This window comes from Salmo salar, chromosome ssa16 (genome assembly GCF_905237065.1).
Source record: "Salmo salar chromosome ssa16, Ssal_v3.1, whole genome shotgun sequence".
In the NCBI taxonomy this organism is placed as follows: domain Eukaryota; kingdom Metazoa; phylum Chordata; class Actinopteri; order Salmoniformes; family Salmonidae; genus Salmo; species Salmo salar.
Window position 1 is genome coordinate 46,744,099 of NC_059457.1, and position 20,822 is coordinate 46,764,920.

The 20,822-nt window shown below is 44.3% G+C and overlaps 1 protein-coding gene across 1 annotated transcript in view; it reads left to right on the forward strand.

Annotated features, from left to right (window-relative positions):
* The window catches only part of LOC106574043 (multiple PDZ domain protein), a 129,343-nt gene that overhangs the window by 15,838 nt on the left and 92,683 nt on the right, over positions 1–20,822 (forward strand). The window contains exon 2 of the mRNA XM_014149565.2: positions 9,600–9,796. Coding sequence (XP_014005040.2) covers positions 9,600–9,796 — 197 coding nt within the window. The remainder of the gene's footprint in view (positions 1–9,599; positions 9,797–20,822) is intronic.

Below are 20,822 nucleotides of genomic sequence, written 5' to 3' on the forward strand. Positions count from 1 at the left end.
CTCTCTTCCTCTTTTCCCTCGTTCCCTCCGTTTCTGACCTCCTTTATGCTCATGGAGTGTTTCTCTCCCCCTCCTTTTTATCGGTTGGAATTGATGAACCTCATGGGACTTTTAATTACTCTTCTCATAGCGTGACAGGAATGAAAGCCTTCTCTCTCGCTCTCTCTGTGTGTCTCTCTCCCTCCCTCCCTCCCTCTTTCCTTTCTCTTTGTCTCTCTCTTTCACTCCCTCCCGTTCTCGCTCTCTTTTCCCCTCTCTCACCACTGTAAAAAAGAAATAGCCCTCAATGTTTTTATTTTCTATCTCTGTTCTCTCACCTTCCTCTCTCTCTCCCCCTCCTTCTCTAAGTGCCTAAAGAAAGTATTCACACCCCTTGTTCTTAAAGCCTGAATTTAAAATTGATTAAATTGTCCTCAACCCAATTGAGATGGTTTGGGATGAGTTGGACCGCAGAGTGAAGGAAAAGCAGCCAACAAGTGCTCAGCATATGTTGGAACTCCACCAAGACTGTTGGAAGCTGGTTGAGAGAATGCCAAGAGTGTACAAAGCTGTCAAGACAAAGGGTGGCTACTTTTAAGAATCTCAAATATAAAATATATTTTGATTTGTTTAACACTTTTTTGGTTACTACATGATTCCATGTGTTATTTCATAGTTTTGATGTCTTCACTATTATTATACAATGTTGAAAATGGTAAAAATTAAGAAAAACCCTTGAATGAGTAGGTGTGTCCACACTTTTGACTGGTACTGTATGTATTTTTTTTTTAAATGTTTACTAATTAATTACAAAAAGCTGAAATGTCTTCAGTCAATAAGTGTTCAACCCCGTTGTTATGGCAAGCCTAAATAGGTTCAGGAGTAAAAATATGCTTTAAAAAGTAGTCGTATAATAAGTTGCATGGACTCACTCTGTGTACACAATAGTGTTTAACATGATTTTTTAATCTCTATACCCCACACATACAATTATCTGTAAGGTCCTTCAGCCGAGTAGTGAATTTCAACCACAGATTCAATCACAAAGACCAAAGAGGTTTTTCAATGCCTCGCAAAGAAGGGCACCTATTGGTAGATTGGTAAAAAAAAAAAACATTGAGTATCGCTTTGAGCATGGTGAAGTTATTAATTTCACTTTGGATGGTATATTAATACACCCAGTCAGTAGAAAAATCAAGGTGTACTTCCTAACTAAGTTGCCGGAGAGGAAGGAAACCGTTCAGGGATTTCACCTTGAGACCAATGGTGACTTTAAAACAGTTCGAGAATTTAATGGCTGTGATAGGAGAAAACTGAGGATGGATCAACAACATTGTAGTTACTCCACAATACTAACTTAATTGACAGAGTGAAAAGAAGGAAGCCTTTACAGAATACAAATATTCCAAAACATGCATCCTGTTTGCAACAAGGCACTAAAGTGATACTGCAAATAATGTGGAAAAGCAATTAACTTTTTGTCCTCAATACAAAGTGTTATGTTTGGGGCAAATCTAATACAACACATTACTGAGTACCACTCTCCATCATTTCAAGCATAGTGGTGGCTGCATCATGTTATGGGTATGCTTGTAATCGTTAAGGACTGGAGTTTTTCAGGATAAAAAATGAACGCAATGTAGTTAAGCACAGGCAAAATCCTAGAGGAAAACCTTGTTCAGTCTGCTTTCCACCAGGACACTGGGAGATGAACCTTTCAGCAGGATAATAACCTAAAACACAAGGCCAGATCTACACTGGAGTTGCTGACCCTGAAGGCAGCGCATGTTCCTGAGTGGCCGGGTTACAGTTTTGACTATAAAATATAAACGCATCATTTAAAGTGTTGGTCCCCTTGTTTCATGAGCTGAAATAAAAGATCCCAGAAATTGAACATATGCACAAAAAGCTTATTTCTCTCAAATTTTGTGCACATATTTGTTTACATCCCTGTTAATGAGCATTTCTCCTTTGCCAAGATAATCCATCCACCTGACAGGTGTGGCAAATCAAGAAGCTGATTAAACAGCATGATCATTACACAGGCACACCTTTTGCTGGGGACAATAAAAGGCAACTCTAAAATGTGCAGTTTTGTCACACAACACAATGCCACAGATGTCTCAAGTTTTGAGGGAGTGTGCAATTGGCATGCTGACTCTAGGAATGTCCACCAGAGCTTTTGCCAGAGAATTGAACATTAAATTCTCTACCATAAGGTGCCTCCAACGTTGTTTTAGAGAATTTGGCAGTACGTCCAACCGGCCTCACAACCGCAGACCACGTGTAACCACGCCAGCCCAGGATCTCCACATCCGACTTCTTCACTTGGGGGATCATCTGAGACCAGCCATCCGGACAGCTAATTAAACTGTGGGATTGCACAACCAAAGAATTTCTGCACAAACAGTCAGTAACTGTCTCAGGGAAGCTTATCTACAGTCAGGGGCGAAAATCTGATATCAACTTTGGAGGGGACAATTACATGACATTTTCTCAAGAGCAATTCCTGAGGGGGACACCAAAAGTAGTGCTGTAACACATAGCCTACATTGTAATAGGGTAAATGTATATTGAGGAACCAAAGAAATAAGGTGTTTGCCGTACTCCTAACTACCGGTACCCAAAACTACACAACTAATCACAACAGCAATACCATTGCCTTTAACAAATCTTAGTTCAGTCACCAGTTTAAGTTGAGAGTGGGGGTATCCATGGCATTTTCCAATTATGTTCCTATTTTACAAGTAAAAAAATGTAGAACCTTTCATAATGTTGCCAAACAAAGACTCAACAAACTTACCTGAGACTCCCTGTCTCTGCCAGTCTGTCCCTGCATATCTGTCCCCAACTCTGCTGTCTGTGTGCCATCTGTTGCCTGCTCTGCCTAATGACATCATTGTGAAACATTTCCATTAGAATTTAATTTCTTTCTTATGAACATTTTATCAACTAGTCTTTGAGATATTAGGCTACTAGGGTTCTTACTTTGCATTTGGTGTACTGAAAAATACTCTGATGTCCGTCTTTTATTTTTCTGCCATTTTTCTACCTGGCTGGCTGGCTACACACACACACAGTGTGTAGGTTATTTACAGTAGGAGATGGGCTTCTATCATCTTATCTTTTATCATTCTATTTGGGCTTCAATCTAAAAGGTAGCTAGCAAATGTGAAACGGATTAAAATGACAAGAGTTGACAGCTGTATGAGTTCACCATTTACACAACATATGCTGCAACCTTTTGTAATTTTAATAGTTTGTTTCATATTGGCTGGCTACCAACAATAGCTGAATTTGCAAAGCTAGCGAGCAACAATTCCGTTTCGGTGGTGTTTACTATAATCTTTGCTACCCGGGTTAAATAAAGGTGAAATAAAATAAATAAAAGTTCCCTTGCGACAATTTAGCTTTTGCAACGAGACCATTAAATATATTTAAGACAATGGTAGAAGAGAGTGTAGTTCTGTTCAGTTTGGACTCCAGTTTATCGCTAACCTTATCACAGGGACTTTGAAGCACTAACTTACATCAGCTGCGTGCTGATCTTGGAATAAATTGACGATAGCAAAGATTCCATCTTTGACGACGCCACATAAATGGAATAGGTACTAGCTAGCTTAATAGTTAATATTTGCGCGCTAGCTCTGCATATTCAGCTAGTGTGTGTGCGCGATTGCCTGGATTAACCTCACGTCAGTTACGTTCATTGAGTGCCTTTCAGACAGTGGATACCACCCCTCTGTTACCTTGCCAACTAAGGAACTGGCAGTGAATCAAACCATTGTGAGGCAAAGGGTGGGGGGGTCGCAATCTTTTGAAACTTAAAAACTCGCTATTAAGTGTCTATAATCAGCACAATTGCTTTCATTGCGTATTATTAATATTATTTAAATTACATAGTTATGTTTCAGTGATATATTGGGGGGACAAATCATATTTTTCCCAGGATGGGGGGGTCGTGTCCCCCCCGGGATTTCCGCCCCTGTTTACAGTGCATTCGGAAAGTATTCAGACTCCTTGACTTTCTCCTAATTCCTAATTGTTTTCCCTCATCAATCTACACACAAGACCCCATTATGACAAAGCAAAAACAGGTTTTTAGAAATGTTTGTAAATGTATACAAAAACCAAAATAGAATTATCACATTTACATAAGAATTCAGACCCTTTACTTTGTAGAAGCACCTTTGGCAGTGATTACAGTCTTGAGTCTTCTTGGGTATGATGCTACAAGCTCCCATTCTTCTCTGCAGATCCTCTCAAGTTCTGTCAGGTTGGATGGGGAGTGTCGCTGCACACCTATTTTCAGGTCTCTCCAGAGATGTTCGATCGAGTTCAAGTCCGGGCTCTGGCTGGGCCACTCAAGGGCATTCAGAGACTTGTCCCGAAGCCACTCCTGCGTTGTCTTGGCTGTGTGCTTAGGGACGTTGCCCTGTTGGAAGGTAAACATTTGCCCCCAGTCTGAGGTCCTGAGCACTCTTGAGCAGGTTTTCATCAAGGATCTTTCGGTACTTTGCTCCGTTAACCTTTCCCTCGATCCTGACTATTCTCCCAGTCCCTGCCGCTGACAAACATTCCCACAGCATGATGCTGCCGTCACCATGTTTCACCGTAGGGATGTTGCCAGGTTTCCTCCAGACGTGACGCTTGGCATTCAAGCCAAAGAGTAAAATCTTGGTTTCATCAGACCAGAGAATCTTGTTTATCATGGTTTGAGAGTCCTTTAGGTGTCTTTTGGCTGTCATGTGGCTTTTACTGAGGAGTGGCTTCCGTCTGGCCACTCTACCATAAAGGCCTGATTGGTGGAGTGCTGCAGAGATGGTTGTCCTTCTGGAAGGTTCTCCCATCTCCACAGAGGAACTCTGGAGCTCTGTCAGCGTGACCATCGGGTTCTTGGTCACCTGCCTGACCAAGGCCCTTCTCCCCCGATTGCTCAGTTTGTCCGGGCGGCCAGCTCTAGGAAGAGTCTAGGTGGTTCCAAACTTCTTTCATTTAAGAATGATGGAGGCCACTGTGTTCTTGACCACCTTTAATGCTGCAGACGTTTTTTGGTACCCTTCCCTAGATCTGTGCTCGACACAATCCTGTCTCGGAGCTCTATGGACAATTCCTTCGACCTCATGGCTTGGTTTTTGCTCTGACATGCACTTTCAATTGTGGGACCGGCGTGTGCCTTTCCAAATCATGTCCAATCAATTGAATGTACCACAGGTAGACTCCAATCAAGTTGTAGAAACATCTCAATGATGATCAATAGAAACAGGATGCACCTGAGCTCAATTTCGAATCTCATAGCAAAGGGTCTGAATACTTATGTAAGTAAGGTATCTCTGTTTTTATTTTTAATTTAAAAATTTTTTTTTCGAAAAACCTGTTTTCGCTTTGTCATTATGGTTTGTTGTGTGTAGATAGATTTTTTTTAAATTAAATCCATTTTAGAAAAAGGCTGTAACAAAACAAAATGTGGAAAAGGGGAAGGGGTCTTAATACTTTCCGAATGCACTGTACGTTCTCGTCGTCCACACCAACATCTTGACCTTACTGCAGTTCGGCGTCGTAACCGACTTCAGTGGACAAATGGTCACCTTCGATGGCCGATGGCACGCTGGAGAAGTGTGCTCCTCACGGATGAATCACAGTTTCAACTGTATCACATGTATGGCGTCGTGTGGGTGAGCGGTTTGCTATTGTCAACGTTGTGAACAGAGTGCACCATGGTGACATTAGGGTTATGGTATGGGCAGGCATAAGCCATGGATAACTAACACAATTGCATTTTATCGATGGCAATTTGAATGCACAGAGATACCGTGACGAGATCATAAGGCCCGTTGTCGTACCATTCATCTGCCGCCTTCACTTCATGTTTCAGCATAATAATGCACGGCCCCATGTTACTAGGATCTGTTCATGATTCCTGGAAGCTGAACATGTCCCAGTTCTTCCATGACCTCCATTCTCACCAGACATGTCACCCATTAAGCATGTTTGGGTTGCTCTGGATCAACGTGTACGACAGAGTGTTCCAGTTCCCTTCCAATATCCAGAAACTTCACACAGCCATTGAAGAGGAGTGGGACAACATTCGACAGGCCACAATCAACAGCCTGAACTCTTTACAAAGGAGATATGTCGCGCTGCATGAGTCAAATGGTGGTCAGACCAGATACTGACTGGTTTTCTGAATTTATGTATCTGTGACCAACTGATGCATATGTGTATTCCCAGTCATGTGAAATCCATAGATCAGGGCCTAATGTAGTTATTTCAATTGACTGATTTTCTTATAATGAACTGTATGTTACGCAATAAAATCTTAGAAATTGTTGCATGTTGTGTTGATATTTTTGTTCAGTGTAAATCTACTTGAAAATCTACGGCAAGACAAGAAAATGGTTGTCTAGCAATGATCAACAACCATTTGACAGAAGTTTAAGAATTTTGTAAAGAATAATGGGCAAATGTTGCACAATTAAATGTTTTATTTAACCTTTATTTAACTAGGCAAGTCAGTTAAGAACAAATTCTTATTTACAATGACGGCCTACCCTGGCCAAACCCGGACGACACTGGGCCAATTGTGCACCGCCCTATGGGACTCCCAATCACGACCGGATGTGATACAGCCTGGATTCAAACCAGGGTCTGTAGTGACGCCTCTTGCACTGAGATGCAGTGCCTTAGAACGCTGCGCCACTCGGGAGCTACTGTCCAGGTATGGAAAGCTCTTAGAGACTTACCCAGAAAGACTCACAGCTCTAATCGCTGCCAAAGGTGCTTCTACAAAGTATTGACTCGGGAGTGAATACTTATGTAAATTAGATATTTCTGCATTTCATTTTCAATACATTTCCCAAAATTTCTAAAAACATGTTTTAATTTTGTTATTATGGGATATTGTGTGTAGATATGTGAGGAAAAAATTATTTAATCAATTTTAAATTCAGGCTGTAACACAACAAATGTTGGAATAAGTCCAGGAGTATGAATACTTTCTGAAGGCACTGTATCTCTCGCTCTCTTGCCCTTTCATGTTTACTGTGTGACAGCTGCAGGTTTTGAATCAAAACAGGAGTTGGAACACTATGCTGGGCAGAAATACAAAGAAAGAGAGAGGGGGGAGGAGAAAGAGAGGAAGGGGTGGTCTGAGCCAAATAAAGAGCTGTATATACAGTACCTCTGCTGATTGGACGATTGGGTGATGGATAAACGATGTGAGTTGGATGGGGGAATCGCTGTGCAATGGATTGGGTGGAAGAGTGGCTTTTTACAAGGTGTTGCAGCACCTTACACAAACATACACACACACACAGCGTACATGCACAGGGGTTATTTGATCAGAAGATTTGAATCTCATCTTTTGATTGGCAGCTGCCTTTGAGGGTCATCTAATATGATCCTTTCATGAAAGATGGGCAGATCTTAAATGGGGGACACACAGAGGAGTGTAAGTGAGGACCTCCGCTCTACCCAGATCTTTAGCTGTGGACAGAGAGGGGAAGAGCAAATATAGAGAGGGAGGACAAATAAGAGAGGAAGAGCAAATACGATAGGAGAAGAAAGTGAGTACAGGTGAGATTGGAGAAGAGGGGGAGGACAGATAAAATAGGAGAAGAGGGGGAGGACAGATAAGATAGGGAGGACAAATAAGATAGAAGAAAGGGAGGACAGATAAGATAGGAGAAGAGAGAGAGGACAGATAAGATAGGGAGGACAGATAAGATAGGAGAAGAGAGAGAGGACAGATAAGAGAGGCGTGTGGTCAGCCAGGCCGTCCCTCTCCCTAAACCGGAGGATTACAGAAAATAACAGCTAGTGTAGGAGCCTTTCTACAGTAACCTAGCGCTGGGCGATATGGCCAAAATATCATATCACTGTATTTTTAAAAATGTGTATTTTGTACATTTTCTTTATGAGTGGTGTGTGACCCTAGGCTGCATTCTCACCAGACATGTCACCCATAAAGCATGTTTGGGATTCTCTGGATTGATGTGTACGACAGCGTGTTCCAGTTCCAAATTCAAAGTGATTTCAATGGGTCTTTCGCCATTCTGATTTGTTTTATACTGTTCAACAAAAAAACAAACATACATTTCTGCATTTCCTGCATTCATTTGAAATAATTTCCACACTGCCACATATGGCTGCACGATATTGGCAAAACATCTAGGCCTTATTTTTAACCAAATTTTGCAATTGTGATTTGACTTTAAACAAAAAACGCTTGGGTGAACTGTTGGAATCCTGGAAATAGAATGATTATTATAATTCTATAGTTAGAATATATTAGTGGGCACTTTGAATACAGTGTTGTTTGACATGACAACGAATGAAAATGCCAGAGAGGAGTTATTGTGACAGTATAGGAACCAAATTGTTGGTCAGTGTTTCCTAGGGGACCCTATAATCTTTGGCTACATTAAATGTTTTCTCATAGCTACTTCATGTAGCTAACATATTCATGCTTTGCCTAATCCTCTTTGGTTTAGAAAATACTGTTACACAAACAACTAGCTGATTTAGTCCTCACAATCACTGGTATAATCAGGCTGTATAGCCAGCTACATTTGCTCTGACTCAGTACATTTATTAGCTAGCCAGCTAACTTGTTATTAGTATTAGTGGCTAACAGGTTTTAGCCACAATTTCCTAAGAAAAGACAAACTAGCTGTTTGCAGATGTAAGAAACACCAACTGATAGTGTAATTATAGAATGCTTGTGGATTTATATTAAGATGCGAAGTGGAAACGGCATCGTTGTCATCAACACAAGTGTCTCCTGGTCAAACAACAACAAATGCGCTCCTTGTGTGAAAGGGGGCGAGGCTAGGTCTGTATGGAAAGTGGCATGGAGAGGGAGAGAGAGAGCGGAGAGAGATGACTCAAGTAGCAAAGTAAATTATAAAAAATGGATGTTACACATGGCTTACCACATTTAATAAACCAAACATTCAAATACCATTATAGAAGGTAAAGTAAAAACCCAAACCGGTCCGTGCATCAATACTGGTATAAAGTAAAATACGGTATACAGCCCAGCCCTACAGTAACCTGGCACCTGTGTAGCTCTATCAGAACTACAGCAGGACTCAGACACAGCCCTGGGGTTCCCCAGAATGGATTGAAGATTACATTGGATGTACCATGCCATCTATTTAACACAAAATTACTTGAATACTGCAATTATAGGGATTATTGCATAGCAGAACCAGCTAGCATTATAAAACTAGAAAGCAGAGCTTAGATTTTAGCTAGAGAGCGGAGATGAACCTGCTCTGTGTATTGGAGGCAGTCCAGGGCCTCCTCGGTCAGAGAGTTGGGAGATATTGTAATAATTGCCCTCATGTTTAATGGAACAGACCAGGGTATTCCACAGACTGGACAGGTCAAATAGACTCATCACAGGAAAGAAAAATAAGAAACTTGTGTGTGTGTGTGTCGCCTACAGGTGTCTATGTCCAGTATCCAGTCAGGGTGATTTCCTTTAAGAAATGTTCTGGTGCGTGTGTGAAACTAGATGTATGGTTTGGCGCTGTTCTCTTTCACATGTAACTCTCTTCAACACTGAAACATAGAGCATTAGAACTAACACCTCTCTTTTGCTCCTGTCCCTCCAGAGCGGATCAGGTTGTGTTACGGGGAGCTGCGCGGGGAGCTGCTGTGTGTGGAGCTGGACAGGGAGCGCCAGGGCCTGGGTCTGAGCCTGGCGGGGAACAAGGACCGCTCCTGCCTCAGCATCTTCGTGGTAGGCATCAGCCCTGGGGGCCCCGCCGCCAAAGACGGACGCATCCGCATAGGGGACGAGCTGCTGGAGGTGAGGGGGGGCCACACCTAAACACTCAACTGGTGATGTGCGGGTCGACTCATAACCCGCAGGTGGCTTTAGGGTCATGAAATATTGTGTGGATGAAGTGTGGGTGGGTTGAATATAGAGAAAACAATGCATTAAAAAGCCATGAATGTCTAATTACTGTGCAGTTGATATCTATAGGATACACTGAGGTTTTTATTTTGTTCTTTGTATCTGGCGTTAGTGTGTAGCCTCAGCTTGGGGCCTAACTGAGGCATGACAAATACACACCAGCTGACAAATACACACCAGCTGTCAAATACACACCAGCTGACAAATACACACCAGCTGACAAATACACACCAGCTGTAAAATACACACCAGCTGACAAATACACACCAGCTGTCAAATACACACCAGCTGACAAATACACACCAGCTGACAAATACACACCAGCTGTCAAATACACACACGCTGACAAATACACACCAGCTGACAAATACACACCAGCTGTCAAATACACACCAGCTGACAAATACACACCAGCTGACAAATACACACCAGCTGACAAATACACACCAGCTGTCAAATACACACCAGCTGTCAAATACACACCAGCTGTCAAATACACACCAGCTGACAAATACACACCAGCTGACAAATACACACCAGCTGTCAAATACACACCAGCTGTCAAATACACACCAGCTGACAAATACACACCAGCTGTCAAATACACACCAGCTGTCAAATACACACCAGCTGTCAAATACACACCAGCTGACAAATACACACCAGCTGTCAAATACACACCAGCTGACAAATACACACCAGCTGTCAAATACACACCAGCTGACAAATACACACCAGCTGACAAATACACACCAGCTGTCAAATACACACCAGCTGACAAATACACACCAGCTGACAAATACACACCAGCTGTCAAATACACACCAGCTGACAAATACACACCAGCTGACAAATACACACCAGCTGACAAATACACACCAGCTGTCAAATACACACCAGCTGACAAATACACACCAGCTGTCAAATACACACCAGCTGTCAAATACACACCAGCTGTCAAATACACACCAGCTGACAAATACACACCAGCTGACAAATACACACCAGCTGTCAAATACACACCAGCTGACAAATACACACCAGCTGACAAATACACACCAGCTGTCAAATACACACCAGCTGACAAATACACACCAGCTGACAAATACACACCAGCTGTCAAATACACACCAGCTGACAAATACACACACGCTGACAAATACACACCAGCTGACAAATACACACCAGCTGACAAATACACTACACACCAGCTGTCAAATACACTACACACCAGCTGTCAAATACACTACACACCAGCTGTCAAATACACTACACACCAGCTGTCAAATACACTACACACCAGCTGTCAAATACACACCAGCTGTCAAATACACTACACACCAGCTGTCAAATACACTACACACCGGCTGACAAATACACACCAGCTGTCAAATGCACACCAGCTGACAAATACACACCAGCTGTCAAATACACACCAGCTGTCAAATACACACCAGCTGACAAATACACACCAGCTGACAAATACACACCAGCTGACAAATACACTACACACCAGCTGTCAAATACACTACACACCAGCTGTCAAATACACTACACACCAGCTGTCAAATACACTACACACCAGCTGTCAAATACACACCAGCTGACAAATACACACCAGCTGTCAAATACACACCAGCTGACAAATACACACCAGCTGACAAATACACACCAGCTGACAAATACACACCAGCTGTCAAATATTTTTCGGAAACCTGGGATGAAAAAGTTAACATCAATCCACTGAGGAAAAAATGAGTTTAATTCAATAAGAGAAAAGCTGTGAAATGGAGAGTTGAAAATAAATAGAAGGAGGGCCAGAACAGTAGTCTAATGTTTGGGAAAGATTTGGTGAATAGCAGAGGATGATAGCAGTGCCGGCTATGTTATGTAGGCTGTAATGATTGTGAGGCGCTATACAAATTCAACAGTCACAAGACGGCGACTTCAAAATGGCAGGTCAAGGGAAATGTACTCATAGGCGGGGCGTGACTTTCCAGTTTGGATTGGAGGTAATCATTTTCACCATAAAAATGTGTATTTTATAATAAAGCATTCCATTCATTATAACATTTGCAGACTTATGTAAGATAGCCTACTATTCATAATGTGATGAGAATATTGGATAGTCATAATTTAGGCAAGAAAGACCTTTCAATGTATGGCTGAGTGCGTAGTGGCATGGATTAGGTCTAGGTTATAGGCTATATCAGATACGTTTCTCTGTACAGGAAAAATGTGCCCTTTTATGAACACATTTCATGCAATTCTACTACACTTTATATGACTGGAGACATTAGCAGAGTATTTTTTAATACTATAAAAATGACATGGTAGCCTACTCTGCTGACACTGACAAACTGATCAATAAAAACGATGTTGTCTGATCCATATAATAGGCCTACGAGAAGGGGAGACACAAATACAATATGAAATCCATCTAGCCTGGAAGAGGAAATTCGCACGGATCCAACAATAATAAAGAGTGAATATGCGCACTCACTGGGGAAAAGGCCAATGCTCTGCGCTGGTGCCAATAAATTAGGCTACAGTGAGGGAAAAAAGTATTTGATACCCTGCTGATTTTTTACATTTGCCCACTAACAAAGAAATGATCAGTCTATAATTTTAATGGTAGGTTTATTTGAACAGTGAGAGACAGAATAACAACAAAAAAGTCAAAAATGTTATAAAATGATTTGCATTTTAATGAGGGAAATAAGTATTTGACCCCTCTGCAAAACATGACTTAGTACTTGGTGGCAAAACCCTTGTTGGCAATCACAGAGGTCAGATGTTTCTTGCAGTTGACCACCAGGTTTGCACACATCTCAGGAGGGATTTTGTCCCACTCCTCTTTGCAGATCTTCTCCAAGTCATTAAAGTTTCGAGGCTGACGTTTGGCAACTCGAACCTTCAGCTCCCGCCACAGATTTTCTATGGGATTAAGGTCTGGAGACTGGCTAGGCCACTCCAGGACCTTAATGGGCTTCTTCTTGAGCCACTCCTTTGTTGCCTTGGCCGTTTTCAATGCCCTGGCTGAGGGAAGGAAGTTCTCACCCAAGATTTGACGGTACATGGCCCCGTCCATCGTCCCTTTGATGCGGTGAAGTTGTCCTGTCCCCTTAGCAGAAAAACACCCCCAAAGCATAATGTTTCCACCTCCATGTTTGACGGTGGGGATGGTGTTCTTGGGGTCATAGGCAGCATTCCTCCTCCTCCAAACACGGCGAGTTGAATTGATGCCAAAGAGCTCCATTTTGGTCTCATCTGACCACAACAGTTTCACCCAGTTGTCCTCTGAATCCTTCAGATGTTCATTGGCAAACTTCAGACGGGAATGTATATGTGCTTTCTTGAGCAGGGGGACCTTGCGGGCCCTGCAGGATTTCAGTCCTTCACGGCGTAGTGTGTTACCAATTGTTTTCTTGGTGACTATGGTCCCAGCTGCCTTGAGATCATTGACAAGATCCTCCCGTGTAGTTCTGGGCTGATTACTCACCGTTCTCATGATCATTGGAACTCCACGAGGTGAGATCTTGCATGGAGCCCCAGGCCGAGGTAGATTGACAGTTCTTTTGTGTTTCTTCCATTTGCGAATAATCGCACCAACTGTTGTCACCTTCTCACCAAGCTGCTTGGCGATGGTCTTGTAGCCCATTCCAGCCTTGTGCAGGTCTACAATCTTGTCCCTGACATCCTTGGAGAGCTCTCTGGTCTTGGCCATGGTGGAGAGTTTGGAATCTGATTGATTGCTTCTGTGGACAGGTGTCTTTTATACAGGTAACAAACTGAGATTAGGAGCACTCCCTTTAAGAGTGTGCTCCTAATCTCAACTCATTACCTGTATAAAAGACACCTGGGAGCCAGAAATCTTTCTGATTGAGAGGGGGTCAAATACTTATTTCCCTCATTAAAATGCAAATAAATGTATAACATTTTTGAAATGCGTTTTTCTGGATTTTTTGTTGTTATTCTGTCTCTCACTGTTCAAATAAACCTACCATTAAAATTATAGACTGATCATTTCTTTGTCAGTGGGCAAACGTACAAAATCAGCAGGGGATCAAATACTTTTTTCCCTTACTGTATAGTGTTTGCTCAATTAAGTTGAGAATTTTGATAAGAATAATGGGCAAATGTTGCTGAATAATTTTTTTTATTTAACCTTTATTTAACTAGGCAAGTCAGTTAAGAACAAATTCTTATTTACAATGACGGCCTACCCTGGCCAAACCCGGACGACGCTGGGCCAATTGTGCACCGCCCTATGGGACTCCCAATCACGACCGGATGTGATACAGCCTGGATTCAAACCAGGGTTTGTAGTGACGCCTCTTGCACTGAGATGCAGTGCCTTAGAACGCTGCGCCACTCGGGAGCTACAGTCCAGGTGTGGAAAGCTCTTAGAGACTTACCCAGAAAGACTCACAGCTCTAATCGCTGCCAACGGAGATTTTACAAAGTATTGACTCGGGAGTGAATACTTATGTAAATTAGATATTTCTCCATTTCATTTTCAATACATTTCCCAACATTTCTAAAAACATGTTTTAATTTTGTTATTATGGGCTATTTTGTGTAGATGGGTGAGAGATCTTTTTTTTAATTCATTTTAAATTCAGGCTGTAACACAACAAATGTTGGAATAAGTCAAGGAGTATGAATACTTTCTGAAGGCACTATATCTCTCGCTCTCTTGCCCTTTCATGTTTACTGTGTGACAGCTGCAGGTTTTGAATCAAAACAGGAGTTGGAACACTATGCTGGGCAGAAATACAAAGAAAGAGAGAGAGGGGAGGAGAAAGAGAGGAAGGGGTGGTCTGAGCCAAATAAAGAGCTATATATACAGTACCTCTGCTGATTGGACGATTGGGTGATGGATAAACGATGTGAGTTGGATTGGGGAATCGCTGTGCAATGGATTGGGTGGAAGAGTGGCTTTTTACAAGGTGTTGCAGCACCTTACACAAACATACACACACACACAGCGTACATGCACAGGGGTTGTTTGATCAGAAGATTTGAATCTCATCTTTTGATTGGCAGCTGCCTTTGAGGGTCATCTAATATGATCCTTTCATGAAAGATGGGCAGATCTTAAATGGGGGACACACACAGAGGTGTTTAATGGTAAAGAACATCTGGCCGTTCGAGAGCACCCTTACCTGCCGATCTATAAATTATGTGTCGTAATCTAGCATGGGTAGGAGGGTCATCAATCAGGGTTGATTTGGCAGCTGGGGTGAAAGAGGAGCTATTACGATAGAGGAAACCAAATCTAGATTTAACTTTAGCCTGCAGCTTTGATATGTGCTGAGAGAAGGACAGTGTACCGTCTAGCCATGCTCCCAAGTACTTGTATGAGGTGACTACCTCAAGCTCTAAACCCTCAGAGGTAGTAATCACACCTGTGGGGAGAGGGGCATTCTTCTTACCTAATCACATGACCTTTGTTTTGGAGGTGTTCAGAACAAGGTTAAGGGTAGAGAATGCTTGTTGGACTGTATCTGCATATAAATGGATGAGAGAGCTTCCTACTGCCTGAGCTATGTTGTTGATGTAAATTGAGAAGAGAATGGGACCTAGCATTGAGCCTTTGGGTGCTCCCTTGATGACAGGCAGTGGCTGAGACAGCAGATGTTCTGACTTGATTCACTGCACTCTTTGAGAGAGGTAGTTAGCAAACCAGGCCAAAGACCCATCAGAGACACAAGAATGGAATGGTCAACCGTATCAAAAGCTTTGGCCAAGCCAATAAAAATAGCAGAACAACATTGCTTAGAATCAAGGGCACTGTCACGTCCTGACCAGCAGATGGAGCTGTTGTAGTAGTTTTGGGGTCAGGACGTGGCAGTCTTGTGTGTGTGTGTGATTGTTCTGTGTTGGTCTTGTGACTCCTGATCAGGAACAGCTGGGGATCGTTGTTCCTGATTGGGAGTCATATATGTAGGAGTATGTTTGTCACTTGGTTTTGTGGGTAGTTGTTTTTGCACTGCGTTGGTGAGCCTGCAAAACTATTTAGTGTTGTGGGTATCATTTATTGTTTTGTCAAGTGGATGTGTTACTCTTTTTTTGTTAATTAAAATATGAGTATCCACAACTCCGCTGCATTTTGGTCTTCCCTGCAACACAACGAAGGATTTTGTGACAGAACTACCCACCACCAAAGGACCAAGCAGCGGAGAAGAGGACAGAGGCAAGTGAGGGAGGAATGTTGGAAGCAGCGCGCTCGGGAGGTGATGGATTCCTGGTCGCTGGAGGTGTTGACGGAGAGGATTGACTGGACATGGGAGCAGTTGCGGGTCCACTGTGACAACCTGCCTGGGAGTCAGGTAGAACCCGAGAGGCAGCCCCAATAATTTTTTAGGGGGGGGCACAAGGGCTATTTGGCGGGGCGAGATTACAGCCCCAGGCCAGCTCCCCGTACCCTTGTAGGGCAGACTGGACAGGTCCCGTGCTTTGGGGTTGGGGCTGTGGTGAGGCCTGGGATTTTCAGGCCGGTAGGCAAGGTACCAGCGCCCCGCATGTGCCAGGGCGAAGTAGGCATCGAGCCGGAAGGGGTGATGCCAACCCTGCGCTCAAGACCGCCAGTGCGCCCTTTCGGTCCGGTGTTTCCCGCTAGACGCACTAGCATGGAGGTGCGTGTCTCCAGGCTGGCACGTCCAGTACCAGCCCCACGCATCAGGAGTCTAGTGCGTCAGCCCAGCCTCGCCAGTCAACAGTCGCCAGAGCTGACCGCCAGTCAACAGTCGCCAGAGCTGACCGCCAGTCAACAGTCGCCAGAGCTGACCGCCAGTCGTACGTCACCAGAGCTGACCGCCAGTCAACAGTCGTCAGAGCTGCCCGCCAGTCAACAGTTGTCAGAGCTGCCCGCCAGTCAACAGTCGTCAGAGCTGCCCGCCAGTCAACAGTCGTCAGAGCTGCCCGCCAGTCAACAGTCGTCGGAGCAGCCCGCCAGTCAACAGTCGTCGGAGCTGCCCGCCAGTCAACAGTCGTCGGAGCTGCCCGCCAGTCAACAGTCGTCGGAGCTGCCCGCCAGTCAACAGTCGTCAGAGCTGCCCGCCAGTCAACAGTCGCCGGAGTGGCCAGACTGCGCTGAACTGCCGGAGTGGCCAGACTGCGCTGAACTGCCGGAGTGGCCAGACTGCGCTGAACTGCCGGAGTGGCCAGACTGCGCTGAACTGCCGGAGTGGCCAGACTGCGCTGACCTGCCGGAGTGGCCAGACTGCGCTGAGCTGCCGGAGTGGCCAGACTGCGCTGAGCTGCCGGAGTGGCCAGACTGCGCTGAGCTGCCGGAGTGGCCCGACTGCCACGAGCTGCCGGAGTGGCCCGACTGCCACGAGCTGCCGGAGTGGCCCGACTGCCACGAGCTGCCGGAGTGGCCCGACTGCCCGAGCTGCCGGAGTGGCCCGACTGCCCCGAGCTGCCGGAGTGGCCCTCCTGTCCTCCGGCCCAGCCCGAGGGGCCCTCCTGTCCTCCGGCCCAGCCCGAGGGGCCCTCCTGTCCTCCGGCCCAGCCCGAGGGGCCCGTCTGCCTGGCGCAGCTATCGGCGCCACCGAAGTGGGCGACGCCGAGGGTGGAGCAAGGTCCACGTCCTGCACCGGAGCCACCTCCAGGATAGGTGGGTTGGGGAGGGAGGGTGTAGCACAGTGCCGTTGTTGACGGCAGCCACCCTCCCTTCCCTCCCTTATTGTTTAGGGGTTATTGTTTATGGGTTTTGTTGGGGATTTTGTTTGTTGGTGTTTTGTGTTGTTAGGTGCATTCCGGGGTCTGCACCTTGAGGGGGGGGTACTGTCACGTCCTGACCAGCAGATGGAGCTGTTGTAGTAGTTTTGGGGTCAGGACGTGGCAGTCTTGTGTGTGTGTGTGTGTGTGATTGTTCTGTGTTGGTCTTGTGACTCCTGATCAGGAACAGCTGGGGATCGTTGTTCCTGATTGGGAGTCATATATGTAGGAGTATGTTTGTCACTTGGTTTTGTGGGTAGTTGTTTTTGCACTGCGTTGGTGAGCCTGCAAAACTGTTTAGTGTTGTGGGTATCATTTATTGTTTTGTCAAGTGGATGCGTTACTCTTTTTTTGTTAATTAAAATATGAGTATCCACAACTCCGCTGCATTTTGGTCTTCCCTGCAACACAACAAAGGATTTTGTGACAGGCAGTGGTTATATCATTGAGGACCTTTAAGGTTGCAGTGACACATCCATAACCTGAGCGGAAACCAGATTGCATACCAGAGAGAATATTATAGACATCAAGAAAGCCAGTCAGTTGATTATTGACAAGTTTTTCCAACACTTTTGATAAACAAGGCAAAATAAAAATAGGCCTATAACAGTTAGGATCAGCTTGATCTCCCCCTTGAAATAAAGGATGAACCGTGGCTGCCTTCCAAGCAATGGGAACCTCCCCAGAAAGGACAGACAGGTTAAACAGGTCAGAGACAGGCTTGGCGGTGATTGGGGCAGCAACCTTAAAGAAGAAATGGTCTAAACCATCTGACCCAGATATTTTTTTGAGGGGTCAAGTTTCAAGTTCTCCTTTAGCACCTTCGACTGAGTAACTGCCCGCAGGGAGAAACTTTGTAGCGGGGAAGGGGAAAAAGAGGGAGAAGCATCGGGGATAGTCGCATTAGAAGGGGTGGGAGATGAGGAAATGTTGGACGGGAAAGGAGGCATGGCTGAGTCAAATAGGAATCCTGACTTAATGAAGTGGTGGTTAATGAGCTCAGCCATGTGCTTCTTGTCAGTAACAACCACATCATCAATATTAAGGTACATGGGCAGCTGTGAGGAGGAGGGTTTATTCTCCAGGTCTTTAACTGTTTTCCAGAACTTCTTGGGGTTAGACCCACAGAGAGAGCACTTCTCCTTAAAGTAACTAATGTTGGCCTTCCGGATAGCCTGAGTGCACTTATTTCTCATTTGCCTCAATGAGAGCCAGTCAGCCCGAGCATGCATGTGCCGAGCCTTTTGCCAAATGCAATTCTTGAGGTGGAGTAACTCTGCAAGATCATGGTTGAACCAGGGGCTGAACCTGTTTTTAATTCTCATTTTCTTTATGGGGGAGTGTTTAACAATACCACTGAAAATATAAAAAAAGAAGGTCCAAGCGTCTTCGACAGAGGGGATAAAGCTGATTCTATACCATTTTATAGAGGCCAGTTCATGAAGGAAGGCTTGCTCATTAAAGTTTTTTAGCAAGCGTCTATAACAAGTTAGGACAGATCGTTTCACTGAGCAGCCATTATAAACATAGGCTGTAAAACAGTGATCACTAAGGTCACTACAGAAAACACCAGACTGATACCTATCAGGATTATTTGTGAGGATAACATTGAGGAGAGTAGCCTTTTCTATGTGTTTGGCGTCATACCTTGTGGGATTGGTAATAATCTGAGAAAGATTTAGGGAGTCCCATTGCTTTAGGACTAAGTCAGGTGGTTTAAGCATGTCCCAGTTGAAGTCACCTACCAGGACAAATTCAGACTTAGTGTAAGGGGCCAGGAGAGCTTAGGGCAGGTAGGGTACAGGCCGGTGCTGATGGAGAACGATAGCACCCAGCAACAGTCACCCAGCAACAGCCACTCAGCAACAACAAAGAGCCATTTGAAAGTTTAATACCTAAAACCAGCAAATCACATTGTTTGGGGACAGACTTAGTGGAGACAACCGAGCACTGAAGCTGATCCTTGGTAAAGATTGCCACCACCCTACATTTGGAAGATCTGTCTTGCCGAAAAAGGTTATAACCAGGAAGATTAACGTCAGTATTCAAATCACTCTTCCTTAACCACGTCTCAGTAATGACCAACTCATTTGAATTGGAGCTGTGAACCCACATTTTCAATTGATCCATTTTAGGCAATAAGCTTCTAGTGTTAACGTGCAGAAAACCCAGGCTTTTACGAGAGCAGAAATCAGTGAAACAGATATCAGAGCACAAGTCAGAATTGGGGCTAGCAACAGTAGATGGGCCAGGGTGTACATGCACATTTCCAGATATCATCAACAGTAATACAATCAAGGCACGGCATAAGACAGGGAGAGCTCTGCAGTGCTGATTTATGACATCTGAATGTGCATTAGATGGCAACAAGATCATATTGCACAGCAATTTCATCAGGCAACATGAATACAAAGCCGGCGAGAGGTGGTTAGAATAGGATGGGAGGCCAAAAGTCTATGTAACCAATAGAGAGTCAGAGTCCCGAGTGTGGGAACAAACATAGTCGGTCCCACGGTTGGGTAAAGAAAGTTTGTTGGCAACAAAGCATGCAGGAGGCAAATAGCAAAATGCACATGATTTAAAAAAAATATATAACGACTTGGGGCTAGCCATTGTAAGTTCAGAGTAAATTCTCAAGGGGGGGTCAGGCCAGGGCAGACGGTGAACAGATCGCCAGGTGGATCCAAGCAGCAGGCAACGGAAGTAGGTGTGCGAAGGTCTTTCTTCTGCCCACCTCCGCTGTTCTCAGAGAGACACAGATTCCAGAAAAACCTCTATCACAATGTTTGGCCACAAAACACAACGTGAGTGTTGAGTCTTTAGATTTTCACCACGACAACGTCAAAATAGTCTTGTCTTTTCTTATCCGTTGTTCCCCTTACTCCGGTTTCTCCTTCCTTCGCGATCGTTCAACTTCGAAGTTCATACAAAGTTGCTTGAATAAAGAAGTCCAGAGTAAGAGCAGTGTTTCCCTCACCTTTACTGAGGCGGGCCTCCATAGCAATATAGCCTAACTGAAATCTGGACACTGACTGTAGGACTATAACTTCTCACATAGCCTAATTTAAAATTAAGTCCTGCAGAATTAAGCATTTCTTTAAAATGCGGGGGCAGGAGTGAAGAAATATTATTTATTTATTTCAGCATCTTGAGAGCATGGCTGGAGTGTTTACGGACATATTCAATCTCT